General features: G+C 37.5%; 2 protein-coding genes across 5 annotated transcripts in view; one reads left to right on the top strand and one right to left on the bottom strand.

The window, feature by feature from the left end:
• CLTA (clathrin light chain A) overlaps positions 1 to 113 on the top strand; it is a 36,628-nt gene extending 36,515 nt beyond the window's left edge. The window contains exon 5 of the mRNA XM_036433410.2: positions 68 to 113. Within this exon, the coding sequence (XP_036289303.1) occupies positions 68 to 98 (31 nt within the window). The 3' untranslated portion in view covers positions 99 to 113. The remainder of the gene's footprint in view (positions 1 to 67) is intronic.
• The window catches only part of GNE (glucosamine (UDP-N-acetyl)-2-epimerase/N-acetylmannosamine kinase), a 39,964-nt gene that overhangs the window by 8,224 nt on the left and 12,232 nt on the right, over positions 1 to 19,508 (bottom strand). For 3 of the 4 annotated variants that reach the window (XM_036433368.2, XM_036433367.2, XM_036433369.2), the window contains exons 2-7: positions 17,465 to 17,670; positions 11,482 to 11,933; positions 7,411 to 7,563; positions 5,267 to 5,479; positions 2,037 to 2,124; positions 522 to 732 (exon numbers count right to left, since the gene is read on the bottom strand). In XM_036433368.2, the coding sequence (XP_036289261.2) occupies positions 522 to 732; positions 2,037 to 2,124; positions 5,267 to 5,479; positions 7,411 to 7,563; positions 11,482 to 11,933; positions 17,465 to 17,670 (1,323 nt within the window). Of the gene's footprint in view, positions 1 to 521; positions 733 to 2,036; positions 2,125 to 5,266; positions 5,480 to 7,410; positions 7,564 to 11,481; positions 11,934 to 16,165; positions 16,245 to 17,464; positions 17,671 to 19,508 lie in introns of all 4 variants that reach the window. The other variant, XM_045580007.1, reaches the window with a different exon arrangement.

Here is a 19,508-nt window from a genome sequence, read left to right as displayed (position 1 = left end):
TTTTCTGGTAGGTTTATTCTTCCTTGTTAAATCATTTTAACTCAGACAATTTAGTGTTTTTATGAAGGCTCGCTCAACCTCTGTCAACACTGTGGTGATGGTTTGGTTAAGGGAGTGAGGTATGCTGTACTCAACCAAAATCATATTCTAGAGGAGATACCATTCCCGTCACATCTGCAGACACCCTCCTTAGGTAAGTAGTCAGCATACTCCACAGGCTAAGCTATTAACCAAATACAGAATTTCAGGTCTCCTGGGTGGCAAAAGACCTGTCTAGGGCTGAAATCGTCTCCCATTGTCAACCTAAGTCTCCTAACTTGGCTTCCCCAAGAATTTTACTTCTTTGAATGTTAATGATTAGTAAAATAATGACAAATACTGAAATGGATCCAAAAAGTCAATACTGTGGGCAAATGATTACAAGCTTTCATGTATGCTACTAGTCTTACCTTCCAACCATGCTTTTTAAAAATCAATTACTCATATGAGATATAAATTTAAGACCTTAGGAGTTCTTTTACCTTCATGCTGACTATTGCAACTCGGAGGTTTGTCCCACCGAGATCAACAGCCAAGGCACTCAGAGTTTCAAGAATATGGTCAATGTCTTGAGAGATATTGTCCTTCACAGGAGGAAAGCAGAATTTCTTTTGTAGTGGCTCTTGCAGATCGATAGATTTGAGAAACTTCAAAATCCTTGGAACAGCATTTCCATCCCCATATATCTTTGAGCTGCAATATCCAAAAAGTCCAATTAAATGCTTCTCTCATACATGCTAAATTATATTGAAGACATATTAATGGAATCTCAGACTTGAGGTAACAAAATTTGTCTTTTTTCCTTTGAAAATAACAACATATGGATCTCTTTAGCAACACAGTAAGTAAGCACATGTCACCTATGCAATGTTGAATTCCATTGTTGATTGAAATACAATTATTTTCATCCTGAGGTACCATTAAAAAATACCTATATTATCAAAGAAAAATTAGTTTTGTTAAGCCTATATCAGAATATAACAGTTTGTGACAACGAATTTTTTAGTTTTTAGTTTTTGTCTTTACCTTCGTGGGGAAAAGTTATTTTCAGGAAAAAAAAACATTCAAATACATGAGACCACTCATTAATTTAAAATAGAAAGGAGGGCAGTCTAAATTAAAATGCTAAACCAGACCTTTCTTCTTTCTTTTTTTTTTTTTTACTTGTACCTTCAGGGTGAGCTAGATTTTTTTTTTTTACTTTAAAATATATATATATTTTTATTGATTTCAGAGAGGAAGGGAGAAGGAAAGAGAAATAAAAACATCAATGATGAGAGAAAATCATTGATTGGCTGCCTTCTGCACACCCCCTACTGGGGATTGAGCCCACAACCCAGGCATGTGCCCTTGGCCAGAACTGAACCTGGGACCCTTCAGTCCACAGGCTGATGCTCTATCCACTGAGCCAAACCAGCTAGGCAGAACTAAATTATTTTTACTTTAAATATGTTTTTATTGATTTTTAGGAAGAGAGAAAGGGAAATAGATAGAAACATCTACGAGAGAGAAACATCATCGATTGGCCTTACTGCATGCCCCTACTAGGGATCAAAACCCACCATGTGTCCTGACCTGGAATAGAACTGAATCGAACCAAGGATCTCTTGATTGACACTCAACTGCTGAGCCACACTGGACAGGCTAAACTAGACTATTTTAGAAGAAAATCAGTTATATTGCTATATAATACTTATGAAAATTCAAAGTAAGCTAAAGAAGCATTTCCTAGCTATGTTAACTGAGACAAATAAAAAAATTATTCTTCATCAGAATCCTTGGTACAGTAATAGGGGTATATATTACCAAGCTCTGTTTTATCACCAGCTAGGGATCCTAGGGATGGAGAATGAGAGCTCTGTTTGGATGATTCAACAGTGACCACAGCTTAGAAATGGTGCCCAAGGCATCTCCTCTTTTAATATATATTTTAAAAAAAAAATTTGTGAGGCATCTCCTCTTTTAAATCACTTTTAGAAAAGAGGGTATGTACTCACCAAGGGTACTGTTTACCAAACTGAAGGTGCAGTGCTTGCAATATTTTGTCTTGGGTATCAGCATCCCGGACATGAAGAACATTCTCCCCTAGGAAAGTCCAGTGACACAATACAATGATTCAGAAGCAGGAATAGCCAAAGAATAAAAAAATTAGCAGTATGTTATCATAATTATCCCTGAAACCCAGAGGTCTCAAATAAGTCTTCCTTTAGAAAAACATCAACTTTTCTACTGTTTATCTTTTAAAGCTCTCTCAGCAAAAGTATACATATATCAAATACTAGCATCCTTCATTCCCAAATAAAATTAATTAAATTTTTGTATGTTTCTTGAAATAAATAAGGTAGATTGACCTAGAATCCACAAGTCATTTATCTAGTCATCTAGCATGTCCAGTCTTTCAGACTGCCCTCCCTATCTACTTAGCCAGTTGTTCAATCAGCTGGTCAGGACAAGGTGGTCCGTTAGTCAGTTAGCCATTAGCTGTTCCTGCAGTCACCTTCTCTCCACGTAGTTTCTGACCAACATGAAGGAGTAAATATAATGAAAATGTCATGTTTTTCAATAAACTTGGGTAAGAAGAGAAGAGCAGAAGGGTGGTGGCTGGAAGAGGTATGGGGTCAAGGAAGCGGTATTTTTACTGTTTTGTTTTAAGATATTTGAGGCTTAGGCATGTTTAGATGATGAGGAAGCTAATGATACATGAAAGAGAAAAGGATAACTGGACATTAAGCTTATTCCTATCTTAGGGTCTTCATAGTAGGGTTTTCCTAGTCTTCTCCCTGATCCTCACATAGCTAATTCTTTGTCATTCATATCTCAGCTTAGCATCATTTCCTAAACAAGGATTTCCCTTACCTAATCTAATGTAGCCCACACATTACCTTTGTTCTAGTCTGGACAGCACACAGCTGAATTTATTTTTTGGTCTATCATCTCTCCTCCCACTAGAATGAAAGTTACATGAGAGCTCAACCCAATTTAGACTAGTTTACTACTGAATCCTAATGCCCAACACATAGTAGGTGCTTATTAAATGTTTTCTTAATGAATGAATGAATGAAGTTGAAAGAATTTTCATCTTGTGGCTTCAATTTTCTCTGTGTAGTAGGGAGCAAAATAATACTTTGGGAATGAAAAGAAATAAGGTCAAAAGATAATTCAGAATAATGCTTTAAACAATAAAGAATTTAAATTAAAATAAAATTTTAAAAATTAAAAAAAAACAAAAAACTACTACTAAGTATAGGTCAAGGTGCTTTACAAATAAATATACCAAAAAAGGCCAAAATATAAAAATAAAAAGATGAAGATAATGCAGTTAGGGTGGTAATTACCATATTTTTCGGACCATAAGATGCACCGGACCATAAGACGCACCAGTTTTTAGAGAAGGGAAATGAAGAAAAAAAGATTCTGAAACAAATAGTATCCTAAAATATTTTATGTGCATTAAAACCCAACATCACAGCCATAAATACATGTAATCAACCCTGTAAAGTAAACAGCAGCATTTAGAACCATTTAGAACCATTATTAACAAATACAGTCAGCAAAAGACAAAATGTTCTGTAAAACACAATAACGAGAGACTTCAGTAATACTAGACGCAGCATTCTTCTGAGCACGGAGTACGGGCCAGCAAGGGGTACAGGCAATGATTACGGTTTGGATTATGCAGTTACCGTACACCGCACCTGGGCTGACATGGAGATGTGGCTGCAGCGAGGGCATGGAGGCTGACTACCATCCATGGGAACTCCTCTACCACTCGGGGTTTACAGAGCGGGGCAGACACTCTGAGCACGGAGGAATGGACAGTGGCTGCAGCAAGCACACAGAGCCGGGCAAGCACACAGAGACCACCCAGAGCCGGGCAAGTAAAAAAACTTTTTTTTTAAAGTATATGTGTGGGCTATATTTGGACCATAAGACGCAGGGACTTTTCCCCCCACTTCTGGGGGAAAAAAAGTGCGTCTTATGGTCCGAAAAATACGGTACAAAGAATGGGGAAAAGAGCTGGAACTAACGCCCTTGATTCTAGTCTAAGTCTTTTTCTATGAACTACATATATTTTTTCCATTAGCTATAGAAATATATTTGCATATTGACAGTATTAGAACTCAGACTAATGTTAATCAGTTAACTGCCACGATATTTTGAATTTAATTTAAAAAGGTCTGCGGCTTGCATCAATAGATGCTTATGGCGTACAAATGATTAATGATAGGATAAGCCCAATTAGCAAATTCATTAATAATCCTACTTATACTTTAGTTATTAAGGAGGCATCTTATTTAGAATTGCCATTTAGTCTGAAGTACTGACTAAAGGGACTCTACTAGACCCAGAAGATGAAAGACTAGCATTCATATACTAATATCACATTCTCCCTTCTACACAGCCATCGAAGACCACAATTAACTAGGAAACTCTTAGCTCTAACTGATATTACAAAGACAATAAAGTCAAGCCAGTGTGGCCAGTGGTTGAGTGTTGACCTATGAACCAAGAGATCATGGTTCGATTCCAAGACAGGGCACATGCTCAGGTTGCAGGCTCGACCCCCCAGTGTGGGGTGTGCAGGAGGCATCTGACCAACGATACTCTCTCATCATTGATGTTTATATTTCTACTAGAGGCCCAGTGCACAAATTCGTGCATGGCCAGCGATTGAGGCCTATTGGGGGGCCAGTTGATGGGGGAGTGTGGGGAGGCCAGAGGAGGTTGGCCAGTTGGGGAAGGAGCTGCAGGAAGTTGGCTGTGGGAGCACACTGACCACCAGGAGGCAGCTCTTGCATTGAGCATCTGTCCCCTGGTGGTCAGTGCATGTCATGGCGATTGGTCATTCAGGTCGTTTGGTCTTAACAGTCACTTAGGTGCATATATATATGTATGTATGTATATGTATATGTATATGTATATGTATATGTATATGTATATGTATATTTATATGTATATATATCCCTCTCTCACCCTACCTCTCTGAAGTCAATAAAAATCTATTAAAAATAAATATATATATATATATTAAAAAGACAAAGACAATAAAAATGTTAAGTAGAGCCTTAAAAAGTTTGGTAATCTCCGTGTGCTTTATGTAAACTTTAAGCTACAGTTGGTCATTAACTTCATTCACTTGATAAAAATGTATGTCATCACACATTTTATAATAACTCATACATATCTATTAAGCCTAGTCAGCTGAAGTAAAAGCAAAGGTAGATACCTGTTTCTCTTCCAATCTGCCGTGTTCCTAGATTGATCACTGGTGTTCCAAAAGCTCCAACCTCTCGTACCCCACAACTGCTGTTTCCAATCACACAACCAGCATGAGCAACCAGCTGTATAAACTGTTCAAACGGCACATGTTTAACTGCCCGAAAATTAGGATGATGCTCGATGCCCTTCTTCCGCATCACTCGAACCATCTCTTTGCTCCCTGTGAAAATGAAAAGAACCAACTGTTACATGGTTTATGGAAGAAACAGTTTTCATTGTCAAGTAAAACCCCACTTAAAGAAATCTTTCCATAAATACTCATAACAGTTATTCAGGAAATAGTCATTTTAATTGTAATTGTTGATCTTTTCATTAGTGATGACTAACTAGCTGTCTTATTAGCTTTCTACTTCAACTCATCTAGGAACTTTAAATAGTTGGGACATTTCAAACAGCACTCAGCAAAGCAAATACCTTTTATAAATGCCCCAGTAAAAGTCTTTACCTTAAACAACAATTAAAAGGCTCAAGACAGGCCACTAGTCTCTATCTCTGAAGCTGGCTCCACCCAGCTAGCTGACAATAGCTCAATGGGATAGCACTCCCACTTATGTGGACTAAGCTCCAACAAAATACAGATAGATTCTGATACTGGGCTGATATCTTATTTTAAATGTGTGTGTGATTTAAAAAAATGTTCGATATATGAGGGAGAAGCCTCTCTGCTTCCCTCTCTAGTCATCCTTTCCTAGCTACCAAGGGAGGCAAAGTTGCTAATTTGGTTGGTTAGAAGGCAGGACAGCAACCACTCTGCATTCTCCACTGATTTAACAAAAGCTGGGAATATAATATAATGTTCTCTCTCATTTTAACTTTCTCTGTGTGGTGAGATAATAGAGTGAGGGTCTACTTTTTAACACAGGCCTAGCTACGTCTATAGTCATTATAGAACGCCAGAAGGTGCTATTATTCCAAGATTCAAATGTGGTGTGGCTTGTTTTTGGCCTGGATTACAGGTACTAATCCTGTTTTCCAGAGGGTTCTATATTAGGGAACTGGGCACTAAACAGATAATGAGAAAGTGATGCCTTGATTCTTATTTCCCTATTGTTCCTTGTGTATATTTTATCAAAAACTCTGTGAGAAGGAAAGGGGGTGGTAAGCATGATTTAGGCATTCCTGGGATCCTTTACTTTCAGAGGGGAAAAATATTTCTAATTTAAGGTATACAATCAGGAAAGTATATTACAAACAAAACACAATTGGCAATAAGTATTAAACAAGAGAGATCTATAATTACAGATATTTATACAAAAGTCTAAAGGATTATAATAGAAGAAATATTAAGGTTTTTGAAATATTGTTAAATTACCTGGACAAAATCATGGCTGTGGGTTAACTTTTCTCCCCCAATTAACACTAAGACAAGGATTCTTTCAGAGAAAGATGATGACAGCTTGACATTGCAGAAAACAATCCTGCCTCCTTTTCCACAAAGTGCCACAGAGCTCAGCAATGAGTGGTGTCAACTAATAATGAATATTTGAAAATTCCTTAGTGTCAGGCCCCGCTCTAGCACTTCTCATTCATATCTCATATCCCCATTAACATGGTTAAGGTATCAACAGCACCAAAGCCTACAGAACCATCCACTGGTAGGTGATCCATCAGGTCAGGCTTGAGGGTCAACTGGGGACTCTAGCTCTAAACTGTTGAAGCTCAAGATTACTTTAAGGTACAGTTAATATAAAGAAGAGAAGAAATAATAATATGGCTATTTTACTGTAGTCAGTGGAATCATTACTTTAATAAAGACACTCAACTTCTAAGGTTTGTCTCTTTGCTATTGCATGAGACAAACCTTAGAAGTTTTTTCACTGGTATAAACTGGAGGGAAGATATTTAATATAAAACTAGAATGAAGATTAGAGAGATTTATTATTATTCAGTTTCTATTAGACTTTACAAAAGCATCACAATCTCTTCAATCTACTATAAAATTGGTGATCCTTTGAAAACTGGAACGCATTTCAGAATACAGCAGCCTTCAATATAAAATGGGCAAGATACGAAGGGCAGTCAAAAGAAGGCATAACAGAAACATTCAACTGGAAAGCTAGGTGGCATACTTTCATTTTTAAGTCCAATTACCTGCATCAATATTTGGAAACAGAACGAGGGTCCGCTTGTTAAATGAGATGAGTGCATCCAGTGTTAATTCAAACATCTTAATGGAATGCTTAATGTCAGTGGTCACTGGGTGTTGAAGAGCAACAATGTAATCTTTAGGTTTTACATCATCACCTGCAAAACCAAACCACATTGCTTCATTAGTTAAGAATCTCAAAGGAGGAAGAAGAAAATTCCAAAAGGCAGATCCCAGTTTGTGCTTTTACAAATGAGAAAGAAAAAAGTTTGTTATATTTTAACCCAGTCATCCAAATTGGGTTCAAATGATAAAAACTTATAGCAAAAAGTCCAAGGATTTGACAAACTTAACATTTTATAAAGGTACTTGCTACCACAAACAAAATATATGACTTTAAATAGAAGATACTAACTAGAATTCATTGTTTCAAGTCTAAATATTCCAAAGCATTAGAAAACTGTGAATTTTCCCAATTTCAAACTAGTGTTTTTAATGAATTATCAGTAATATCAATGAATAACAATATGTTGCAAATCAGGACATTCAGAGTTTGGATGAGCATTAAATATATTTCATATAATACATAGGAGCTTCCTTATACCATTACCATTCAACAAATGGCAAATATTTCTAACTCTGTTCAAAGGACTAGAATGGCTTTACTTATCCTAAGGCTGGGATCATAAAGGACAGTTCCTCAGCAAAGATTTAAAAATGTAAATGGGTCATGTTCTAGAGAGTAGGATTTTTCTTTTTTAAACTGCCTAATATGTAAACAATAAATTAACATTATCTACATAAAAAATAATAAGAATAAAAATGTAAATGGGTCAGATGGATAGTGCTATACCAAAGAACACAGAACATTTATCAATAGGGCTTATATTAACCCATAAAATGAGCTCCAATCACTTATTTTTTAATGAGAGTATATTTCTTTGTGATATTATGTAATTTTAATGATCAATTTTATAATGCATCATATATTTATTATTAATTATCAAATTCAAATAGCAGTTATTTTTATTATTTAATGGTAACAGAATTTTTACTAAGAATTTTCAGTAGTAACTGATTTAAAAAAGTTAGGTTCCCAAATTATATTAAAAAAATTATTGATCCTATATTGTGTTCCAAAATAGGGTTAGGGTGATATAATTATTCAATTTTTGTGCAAGTAGAAATTTTTTTGTGCAAAGGTCTAAGAGAATCTATCAGAATCAAGTCCAGGAAGATGAGGTCAACATAAATTTAAGTAATTTGCTAGCTATAGATCAGGGCCTTTAGAAACTATGGGGAGAACTGGACCAGTGTGGTTCAGTGGTTGAGCGTCAACCTATGAACCAGAAGGTCATGGTTCAATTCTTGGTCAGATCACATGCCTAAGTTGCAAGTTCAATCCCCAGTGGGAGGCATGCATGAGGCAGCCAATCAATTCTCTCTCATCACTGATGTTTATCTTTTTCTCCCTCTCCCTTTCTCTCTGAAATCAATTAAAAAAATAAATAAATAAAAAACAAACTATAGGGCAGAAACCGGTTTGGCTCAGTGGATAGAGCGTCGGCCTGGGGACTGAAGGGTCCCGGGTTCGATTCCGGTCAAGGGCATGTACCTTGGTTGCGGGCACATCCCCAGCTGATCGATGATTCTATCTCATCGATGTTTCTAACTATCCCTCTCTCTTCCTCTCTGTAAAAAATCAATAAAATATATATTTTTTAAAAACCAAAAAACTATGGGGAGAGAAACAGCAATGAAAGATGAAAGATATAGTACAAGTTGGTCCCGCTATAATGCACATTTCTAAAATGTGAATTAGTTCATCTGTGGTTGGTAAATAAAGGAATGACATCTTTAATGTACAGTTTAGTTATTCATACATGATTCCCCATGGCTGGATACAAAGAACCTTAATGTAAATGTACACAATATTGCTCATATTTTTGTTAGGCAACTGTCTAACATATTTTTGTTAGGCAACTGTCACTCCACTTCTTTCTCTTGGTTCAGTGTACCCAGGTACTCTGTCTTGAGAACACTTTTGGGACATGTGTCTCTGACCATGGCTGTGTGTGTATTGTGGGGAGGGAAGGGCAATTTTGCTTTGAGAGTGAAGATGTTAGAGAGGTCCTGTAGCCCCATGCAGAGGATCATTCTATATCACTTATGGCTACAACTTACTGCTAAGGGGCAAGTGGGAGATGAAGAAAAATTCCAGCAGTTAACCCAGGAGAGCTTCCATTTCTCATTTACTAGTGTGACTAAGAAACATCTGTACTACATAACCATATAATGCGAAATTGCACTTTGTAACTCCAGGCTCTATCTGGAGCTAGTTTATTTATAAAAGAAAGGATAGCTACAGAGCAAAAACTAGTGAAAAAGAAAACAGGACAATAAGCTGGAGCTGCCCATCTCTGGCAATAAAACATTTTGTGCAAAGCTTCTCCACACAACTTCCGACATTCTCTCTCTGCCTTTATTCCCAGAACTCAGTCAGCAGCTTCAATCCTCCCGCACAACCCTTTCCATTAAGGTACCATCATTTGTTTTGTGGCATTTCTTTCTATATTGGGAATTTAATAAGTCTTTTTAACTTTGCTAAATTTTTATTAGGACTGCTATTTATTAATGTTCTGGTTACAAAGTTACAACACTATTTTTTCCTGTAAGTAAGGTGATAGACATCAGAAAAAGCAGGTACAGACACTGCACAAGGTATCATTGCTAGGGACAGGTAGCTTGGGCTCACTGTCTTGTTACCACTCACCTCCATCCCAAAACACACACTGTTGTTTTTTAATCTTTTTGGCTCCTTTGTCATCTTTCTTTTCATAAACTGCTCAAGTGGTTCCAAATAGACCCTTAGCCTTACAAGTACAAGCTTGCTACATTCTGCTGTATAAGGATTATTTTCCATTCATTATAAGTTTTTCAAAAATCCAGTTTGTCAGAATACATATAAGAGCTAACAATGTAATCAGAATGAAAGAATGTTTGCTTAGAAGCATATAAAAAGGATAGACTAAAGAGACAAGTTTCTTCCACTAGCATTATCTAGAAATGTTCCTTAATAACTACAAATCTGTCCAAGAATAAAAAATATGTAGAATGGATTAACTTCTAAAAAGGAAAGCCTGATCCTTTTCCTGTTTTAATGTGATATGATTTAAAATATACATAATCACTTTAAGTATACAATCACCTATTATTCATCAACTTCATTTTTAAATAGTTCTACCTCTTTAAAAAGGAGAGCCCTAAGTATCTCAACAGATAATTAATCCTGATTTGTTCTCTAGATAGTACTCTATAAATAACCAAATAAAATTCTGTTTGTAACCCTATTTTCTTTGGCTCTGATTAGCAAAAGGTAATTTCCAGGAGGCTAGATCAATGAACATTGAAGACTTCAGACCTTAATACTTATCTATAGATATAACAAACTGGTGGTACAACTATGACTTTTGCTTTTAATAATCATCATAATCTTTTTTTCATAAGGACTATGGCTTACTAACTGCTTTCAGCATTCATTATCTCATATGAGTATTCCAACAATCATGTAACAAAGACATTAGAAATAAAAATAACATTTTTCACTGTACTAAAAAACAAATGAAAGGAAAACAAAAATAAAAACGCCCATAATTCTACTAACCAAAAATAAATGTTATAAGTGACTTGGTGTACATACTTCCTTGAACTTTCCATTATGTTACTGTTTTCATAAAAATGGCATATTATACATAACTTTTTTAGCTTGCTTCCCCCCCCTTTTGCTATGTCAGGATCTATCTCTGTAACTAAATATTCACCCATCACATTATACTTAATGGATTAAAAGCATTCCATTGTATAAACACATCATAGATTCAATCCATTAAGCCTATTTTACAGAAAAGGTGAGTCTCTAGAGGTGAAGTCATATCATAGAGTAAGAGCTATGAACTAAAACCTTAGCCTTCTGATTGCTAATGGAATATTCCATCCACGATGGTTTCTGGAAGGGCTAAAACATACCCAATACTGACAAATACAACCATTAAGACTGAATAAAGTCTGATACATACCTAACCACATGCGAATGATGCTCATGTAGTCTTTGTTCTTGGCACAGAGAAGTTTGTCATAGGAAGGACAGCCTGCCAGAAGGATGCGGTCATGGTCCTCACACATGGATATCAGATGTTGCTCTGCGCTTCGTGTGCAGCACACATGATAGTGAGCCAGTTTTGTTATGGCATGTCTAATGGAATCGTCAATGGTCCCACTGACTTCCCCGCCTTCAATGTGAAGGATTCGGATGTTCATCAAGGCAGCAGATGTTGCCAGCGCCAGGGCATCAAACCTGTCTCCATGGACAATCATGATATCAGGCTTCAGGCGATTAAGGACATCTGGTAGCTTCACTAGGGCCAGGCCTACTGACTCAACCATGGCTGCCTCATCTTCCCCTCTAACAATCGTGTGTAGCCTGGTGTTAATGTCAAAGTCATCTTGTTCAATCATGCGGTATGTATTTCTGAAGCAAGAGAGAAATGATGACAAAAACATGAGAAAAGCTATCTAAAATCAACTCTGAAAGGAGAAATATTTTATAAAATTTCCTTGTTAAACAAATTGAAGTATAACTTACAAAAAAATTAAAAACAGACCATAAATGCATTATATCACCCGATTAATTTTTCTACCTGCATTAACCTGTAGCTACCACCCAGATTAAGACATAACCATCCAACATCTTGGAATCTCACTTGTGCCCCTCCCAGTGAGTACCTGGAGAGAAAACTATCTGAGGGGGAGGGTTTTTATTAGGAAAAAAAGAGACCGAAATTTACACTAGTCATGACATTTTCTCTCTTTTTTTCTATATTTATAAATGTTTAAAAACAAATATGCTACTTAATAGGAAAAAATGTTATTTATAAAAGCAAAGCTCATTTTAAAAATATAGTAGGGAACCAGGACACCAACCATATCACAACAATACCAATTTTTGAATGATGGAAATCATCACTTGAATTTTCCTTGTATGGTACTATTAATGCAGCAGAGTTCTGACTGTAACTTTCACAGCATTAAATTGGCTGTGAAATGCCGTTTCAGGCTTTAGTAACAACAGTAATTCTCAATGCCTTAAAGTTTCCTGTCTGTTATAAGATTCTAAAAGATATGGCTTTTTTTTTTCTAAATATATATTTATTATTTAAAAATTGGAAAATACTAAAAATTATCATTCATAAACCTACACTCAGTGTTATCATTTTGATTTCCTTTCTAGCCATTTTATGCATAATATTTTAATCTGGTTGAGATTACATACAATTTTGCATTCACGTAACACTAATTTCTTCAGATCATGACAGCTTCTTTACATACATCACTGTATATTATATGGACTTCTATTAGTCATTCCACAGATTCCTTTGGATTTTCCTATACAAGCTATGTTGCCTGTAAATAAAGACAATCTTTATGTCTTTATACACCTTGCTTCATTGTACTGGCTGTTATATCTAGTACAATTGAAGAGAAGTGGTAAAAGTGGGAGCCCTTACCTTGTTCCCAATTTTAGGAGGAAAGCATAAATTTTATGTTAGCTGTAGGTTTTTCACAGATGTCCTTTATCCATTCTATCCAAGCTTACTACAAGTTTTTATCATAACTAGCTGTTTAATTTCATCAAATATTTTTAATATGTATTGATATGATTGTATGGGTTTTCCCCTTTATTCTGTTGAGATGTGAATTATAATTGATTTTCAGATGTTAAAATTTCTGAGATAAGCCCACTTGGTGGTAATATATTATCGTTTTGCCACTCCATCTAAATTGATTGTCAATTTTCTTAGCCTAATATTCCCCTTTTATTCTCTTTCTTAAAACTTTATTGTTGGAAGTGTTACATATGTCCCCTCTTTTATTCTTTTAAAGGCTGTAATATTTTGAAAGAAATAACTTTTGACTGTTAATTTTCTCTATTGTTTAACTTATTTTTATATTTCACTGATTTCCACTCTTTATTATTTCCTTCTTGTTTACTACAGTGGAAACAGATCATTGACTCTAAACTTGTCTTCTTTTTAATATAGTATTTAAAGCTATAAATTTCCCTGTAAGCACTGCTTCATTTACAACCACGGATTTGGTATATTGTAATATTTATTACACAGTTCAAAATATTTTTTTTTTACATTTATTTTTATTTTTTGTTAATTCTCACCCGAGGATAATTTTCCACTGATTTTTAGAAGAGAGAGGAAGGGGTGGGGTGGGGGCGGGGAGACGGAGAGAAAGAAACATTGATTGGTTGCCTCCCACATGCGCCTGACCAGGCCGGGGATCAAGCCTGCATCCAAGGTACGTACCCGTGGCCAAAATCGCCGGAACCCTTCAGTCCCCAGGGCTGACACTGTGTCCACTGAGCCAAACCAGCTAGGGCAAAAATATTTTCTAATTTCCCTTAGGATTTCTTATTTAGCCCATGGCTTTAAACTCATAAATAATACAACCAATTAAACCATGGGCTAAAGATCTTAACAGACCCTTCACCAAAGATGTTATAAAGATGGCAAAAAAAAAAAAAAGCATATGAAAAGATGCTTCACACCTTATGTCATCAGGAAAATGCAAATTAAAACAATGAGATACCACTACACACCTATTATATTAGCCAAAATCCAGAACACTGACACCACCAAATGCTGATGAAGAATTTGAGCAACAGGAACTCTCATTCATTGTTGGGGGGAAACAAAATGATACAGCCACTTTGGAAGACAGCTTGGCAGTTTCTTACAAAACTAAGTGTACTCTAGTCATACAATCCAGCAATCGTGCTCCTCTGTTTACCCAAAGAAGATGAAAACTTATGTCCACAATCCACCCAAAAAGCTGCAATACTTATGTTTATAATAATATTCTTTAGCGCTAAAAAGAAATCACTATCAAGCTATTAAAATACATGAAGGAAACTTAAATGCTATCGCTAAATGAAAGAAGCCAATCTGAAAAGGCTACATATTGTATGGTTCCAATTCTATGACATCCTGGAAAAGGTAAATCTATGGCGACAGTAAAGAAAAAGTCAGTGGTTTCCTGGGGTGAGGGTAGAGAAGGGTGGATACGGAAAGCAGATTTTTAAGGCGGTGAAACAACTCTGAATGATACTGTAACAATGGGTTCATGTCATTATAGATTTGTCCAAACCCACGTAATTTATACTACCAAACTGAACCCTAACATGGATTTTCTTAGGCAGAGTTTCATATTTTTAAAAGCTATGAAAATTTTGGCTGTTCATAAATTTCTTCTCTAAGTTCTTTTTATTTTTGTTTTATTTTATTTAAAAAAAATATTTCATCGATCTTCTACAAAGAGGAAGGGAGAGGGACATTGATTAGAGAGAAACATCGGTCAGCTGCCTCCTGCACACCCCTCACTGGGGATGTGCCCGCAATCCAGGCACATGCCCCTGACTGGAATCGAACCCGGGACCCTTCAGTCCGCAGGCTGACGCTCTATCCACTGAGCCAAACTGGTTTGGTTCTACTCTAAGTTCTTAGAGAAAATTGCTAAATTGGTTTTTGGAGGCAGGTTTTTATTTGTTTGTTTTGTTATTGTGATTATCTTGTTTTTAAAGAACAGTCTGAAAGACAAACAAACAATTTTACTTCAACACAAGCTGTTTTCACACTTAATATTGTATTTCTGACCATCTTTGAAGATTGCATTAACAGTTTCATGCCACAAGGGCGCACTAACTGCTACTTTGTTACATATAATAAAATGAATGTTCACCTTTGGTTTATATACTCTGCTCCTTCAAAAATTTCCCAATTTTCACTTTTCATATTTCACCTCTGATCAATAACAAACCTAATGTCATCAAAATAAATATCAATGGTAATGGTAAAATAACATTTTCCTTAGCCTAGTAAATAAATTAGATTTTTTAAAAATCTTGTTCCATATCTACTACTCTATATGCTATTGATCCATATACCAGTTTTAATGTCAAATTACCATTAGAACTCACAAAACATATAACATGGAATCACATTATTATATCACACAACATGTAAGTGCCATTTCTCCTTAATATAATAACAAATAAATAATATTAATAGCTATTTATCAAGCATCCATTAAGCAGCATCATTGTTTTTGTTTGTTTGTTTGTTTTGTGTGTTTTTTTTATATTTTATTGATTTTTACAGAGAAGAAGGGAGAGAGATAGAGAGCCAGAAACGTCGATGAGAGAGAAACATCGACCAGCTGCCTCCTGCACATGCCCCACCGGGGATATGCCCACAGCCAACGTACATGCCCTTGACCGGAATCGAACCCAGGACCTTTCAGTCCGCAGACCGACGCTCTACCACTGAGCCAAACCGGTTTCGGCTAAGCAGCATCATTGTGATGAATTCTCTATATCACTATCTCCATTCTTCACAATAACCTACATCACAGGTTTTCACTTCATTTTGTAATTGAGGAATCTGAGGCTCAGAGATGCTAAGCTATTATACTTCTCTAAGACCACGTAAAAACTAAGTGGTAGAGATTTTAAATGCTGTTGGGAACACAAGCACCTTCCTCCTCGGCTTCGCTCTGAAAGGAAATGGAAGAGGAAGTAGAGTGAATGACACAATATCAAGGGACAACTGTCCTGAGTGCTGGCACCTGTGATAGGACAGAAGAGGACCTTGCTCTCATATTCTGACAGTCTGCAGGTGCCTGTTACAGACTCACCCAGATCACTGCTACCGAAAGTGGCTGATATATCCTGGTGCAAATCTTGGAGGAACCACAGGACAGCATGGAGCAGCAACTGAACACAAGGGCAAAGACTCATGGGCCAAGGGCAGAAGGCCCTCGGTGGGAATAAGCCAAATCCAGCCACACCAGCCTGCCCAGCAGGAGCCCCTCATCGTGAAGGGGCCTGTGGGATGAAGATGGGGACCACGAGATTAGCTATCAGGTTGGTGAAGAGGATCCCTTCTCTGACTGTTACATCATACATCATACGAGGAGCGTTTTATGAACCCACCCTGAAGAGGACATATTTCTTAAGTCCTTCAACTTCCTGAGAGGAGGAGTTTTCTCAACAGGTTTTTGATGATGCAAACTCACTTTTTGAATGTTCCCTGCATTATATGGAAAAAGGGGCAAAAAAGAATTTCCTCAACAGAGTGTTGGAGAGAAATCCCTCGTTGAGCATTCTGAGCACATGATAGGCAAGAAGCCTCCTCCTGGAGAAACACCCAACACTAGGCCTGGTAGATCCTACCCAGATTGTAGAATTTGCTAGAAATAAGCCAAAACAAAATAGAGAAGGTGATGCTCCAGAAAAATTTGTTTGTCCTCAGAGTGGATGCGCAAGAGAATTGAAGGCGAGAAATTCCTTGAGAAAGCATCTCCACCTTGTTCATGGCACCCGCAACCACGTGCGGGAAGGTGTTTCCTGAGAGCTCCGAACTGGAGGCGGCCTTCTCAGTGCACTTTTAAAGGGCGCGGAAGACGCTTCTCTCTGGCCTCCAACTTGCACATATGTGTGCGCATCCACACCGGGGAGAGGGCTTTGTGTGTCCTATGAAGGCTGTCACTGAAGCTTTGTCCATTCACATAACCTGAAATCTCACATCTCAACCCATGCAAGACAAAAATAATCAATAAAAGATGGGAAAAAAATCTTTAAACAGGGGAAGCATTTTAACAAAAGAGTAATTGGGGACAAATAAGCCTCATTGATAATTTTCAGGAAAGAATATTTGAATCAATGTTGCAACCCTATAAGGCATATTTTTAAATGTTACTAAGATGCTGCTATTAATTGTGATACCATTCTAAGAACACTGTGTACAAAATGATAGTGTGCTTCCAACAGGAAGGTCAGTATAAAACAGAACAAAACAAAACAAAAAAAAAAACCCTAAATGGTAGAACTAGGAATTGAAGCTAGATCCACAGAGTAGTTCCTGGATCCAAGCTCTCTCCAGTACACAATGCTGCTGCAATGAAGAGTGTCATGAGAAAATGCTTTCATCTTACCCATAGTCATCGATCAGGTGAGAGCCAAGCACCACCACGTCCAGCTCAAAGAACTCCGGTTCCGTTTTAATGCCACACATGATTGGGGCAAGTTTAGAATAATCAGCACGGTTGCAAGTAGCAACACAAACTCGCAGCTTCCGATTATTCCCATTCTTCTCCATGACTTGATTTTTTCTTTTTGAAAGGTTCTTAAAATAGAGTTCCTAAAGTTACAAAAATAAAAATGACTTATGATCAGAATGAAAGGTCCTAGATATAAACATAATTTTACGATTCTAAGTCCTTATCCACCGTTCAGCATGGTGATTTTTAACTTTTCCCCCCACCGTACTTGTGTGTGACACAGCCATTGGTATATCCAGAGTTATGAAATTCCAGCTGACTAATTATAACTCCACCCCTGTCTTTTACAATTAAGGAAATACACTGGAAAACACCTGGCTGGAGTGATTCAGTTGGTTGAGGTTGAGCATCTTCCTGGGCACCATGCACTGAAAGACTGCCAGCCAATTTCCGGTCAGGGCACATAGCTGGGTTGGGAGCTCTATCAGATCCTCAGTCAGGGTGCATACAGAAGGCAACCAACAATGTTTCTCTTTCTTTACTCTCTCCCTCCTCCCCTTCCTCTAAGCATGTCTTCCGGTGAGGATTAAAAAAAGAAAAAAAAGAAAAATTACTGGAATGCAATTTAAAAAGAGTGACATTTATAAGGCAAGCAAATGCTCTGGCCTGTTTGGCTCAGTGGATAGAATGTCAGCCTGGGGACTGAAGGGTCCGGGTTGGATTCCGGTCAAGAGCACATGCCCAGTTTGGGGCTCAATTCCCTGTGGGAGGCACGCAGGAGGCAGCCAATCAGTGATTCTCTCTCATTGTTGATGTTTCTCCTTCTCCCTTACTCTCTGAAATTAATGAAAATATTTTTTAAAAAGGCAAGCAAACCTCAGCTCTTTATTAGTTAAAAATTACTTGCCATACCTCAAAATTAATCCCAATATACCAGACTATTGCAAAACTTTGAGAATTACTGATCTAGTTCAACTCTTTCATTAACAAAAAGGAAAACAGGTTTTGAGAGGGAAATTACTTCCCCAAGATTCAGCATCACATCTTATAAGGGACTAGAGGCCCGGTGCACAACATTCGTGTGACCTCAGCCCAGCCTGTTCCCTCTCGCAGTCCGGGACCCCTTGGGGGAAGTCGGACTGCGGGCTTAGGTGCACTCCCAGTGAGTCCTTAGTGCTGCCACAGAGGCAGGAGAGGCTCCTGCCACCACTGTGCTCACCTATGGGAGCGCAATGACCACCAGGGGGGCAGCTCTTGCGTTGAGTGTCTGCCCCCTGGTGGTCAGTGTGTACCATAGTGACTGGTCATTTCCTGTTCAGTCAATTTGCATATTAGGGTTTTATTATATAGGATGATATCCAACTTCACACCATACACCCCTGGATATACAAAGCACTGTGATCAGTGCTGAGGAATAGAAAGATGAGTAAGACAAAGATTAAAACACAACACTACCTTTAGGGCCTCATTAGCACCTGTAGCCAGTGATTACAAACTTCACAACTCCAAATGCCACCAGAATTTCCTGTCCCTCAGACACCTTCAAGTCACTGACACAAACCAAACTCATTTTCTTTCCTAAACTTGTTCTCCTTCCTTGTTCTCTCACTCAGTTATGAGCCTTCCATTCATCCAAATGCTTTGATATTGTCTCCTGTTTGTCACAGTGTGCCTCCTAAGGCCCAATCAATTACACCTCCTGAATATCTTTCAAATCTCTCTCCTCTCCATCCCAACCCCTCATCTTAGGTCTGTACTAGGGTAACAGCTATCAGTTTGCCTGTCTCTAGCTTTGACCTGCCTCCCAGACTTTCCAAGTGATCTTTCCACAGTTCATAAATCTGATTATCATGCTAACCAGGATACATCACCTATGGACAAGGCCCAAACTTCTAATCTGGACCTAGCCCATCCCTCCATCCATTTCAAATGCCCTCACTCTGGGCTGAAGAGCCTGAAGTTCAGCCAGTGGGCCTCT

The sequence above is a fragment of the Pipistrellus kuhlii genome, unplaced genomic scaffold, assembly GCF_014108245.1.
Source record: "Pipistrellus kuhlii isolate mPipKuh1 unplaced genomic scaffold, mPipKuh1.p scaffold_m20_p_12, whole genome shotgun sequence".
In the NCBI taxonomy this organism is placed as follows: domain Eukaryota; kingdom Metazoa; phylum Chordata; class Mammalia; order Chiroptera; family Vespertilionidae; genus Pipistrellus; species Pipistrellus kuhlii.
The sequence above is the reverse complement of the archived record's forward strand: the minus strand, read 5'-3'. Positions and strand labels throughout refer to the sequence as shown.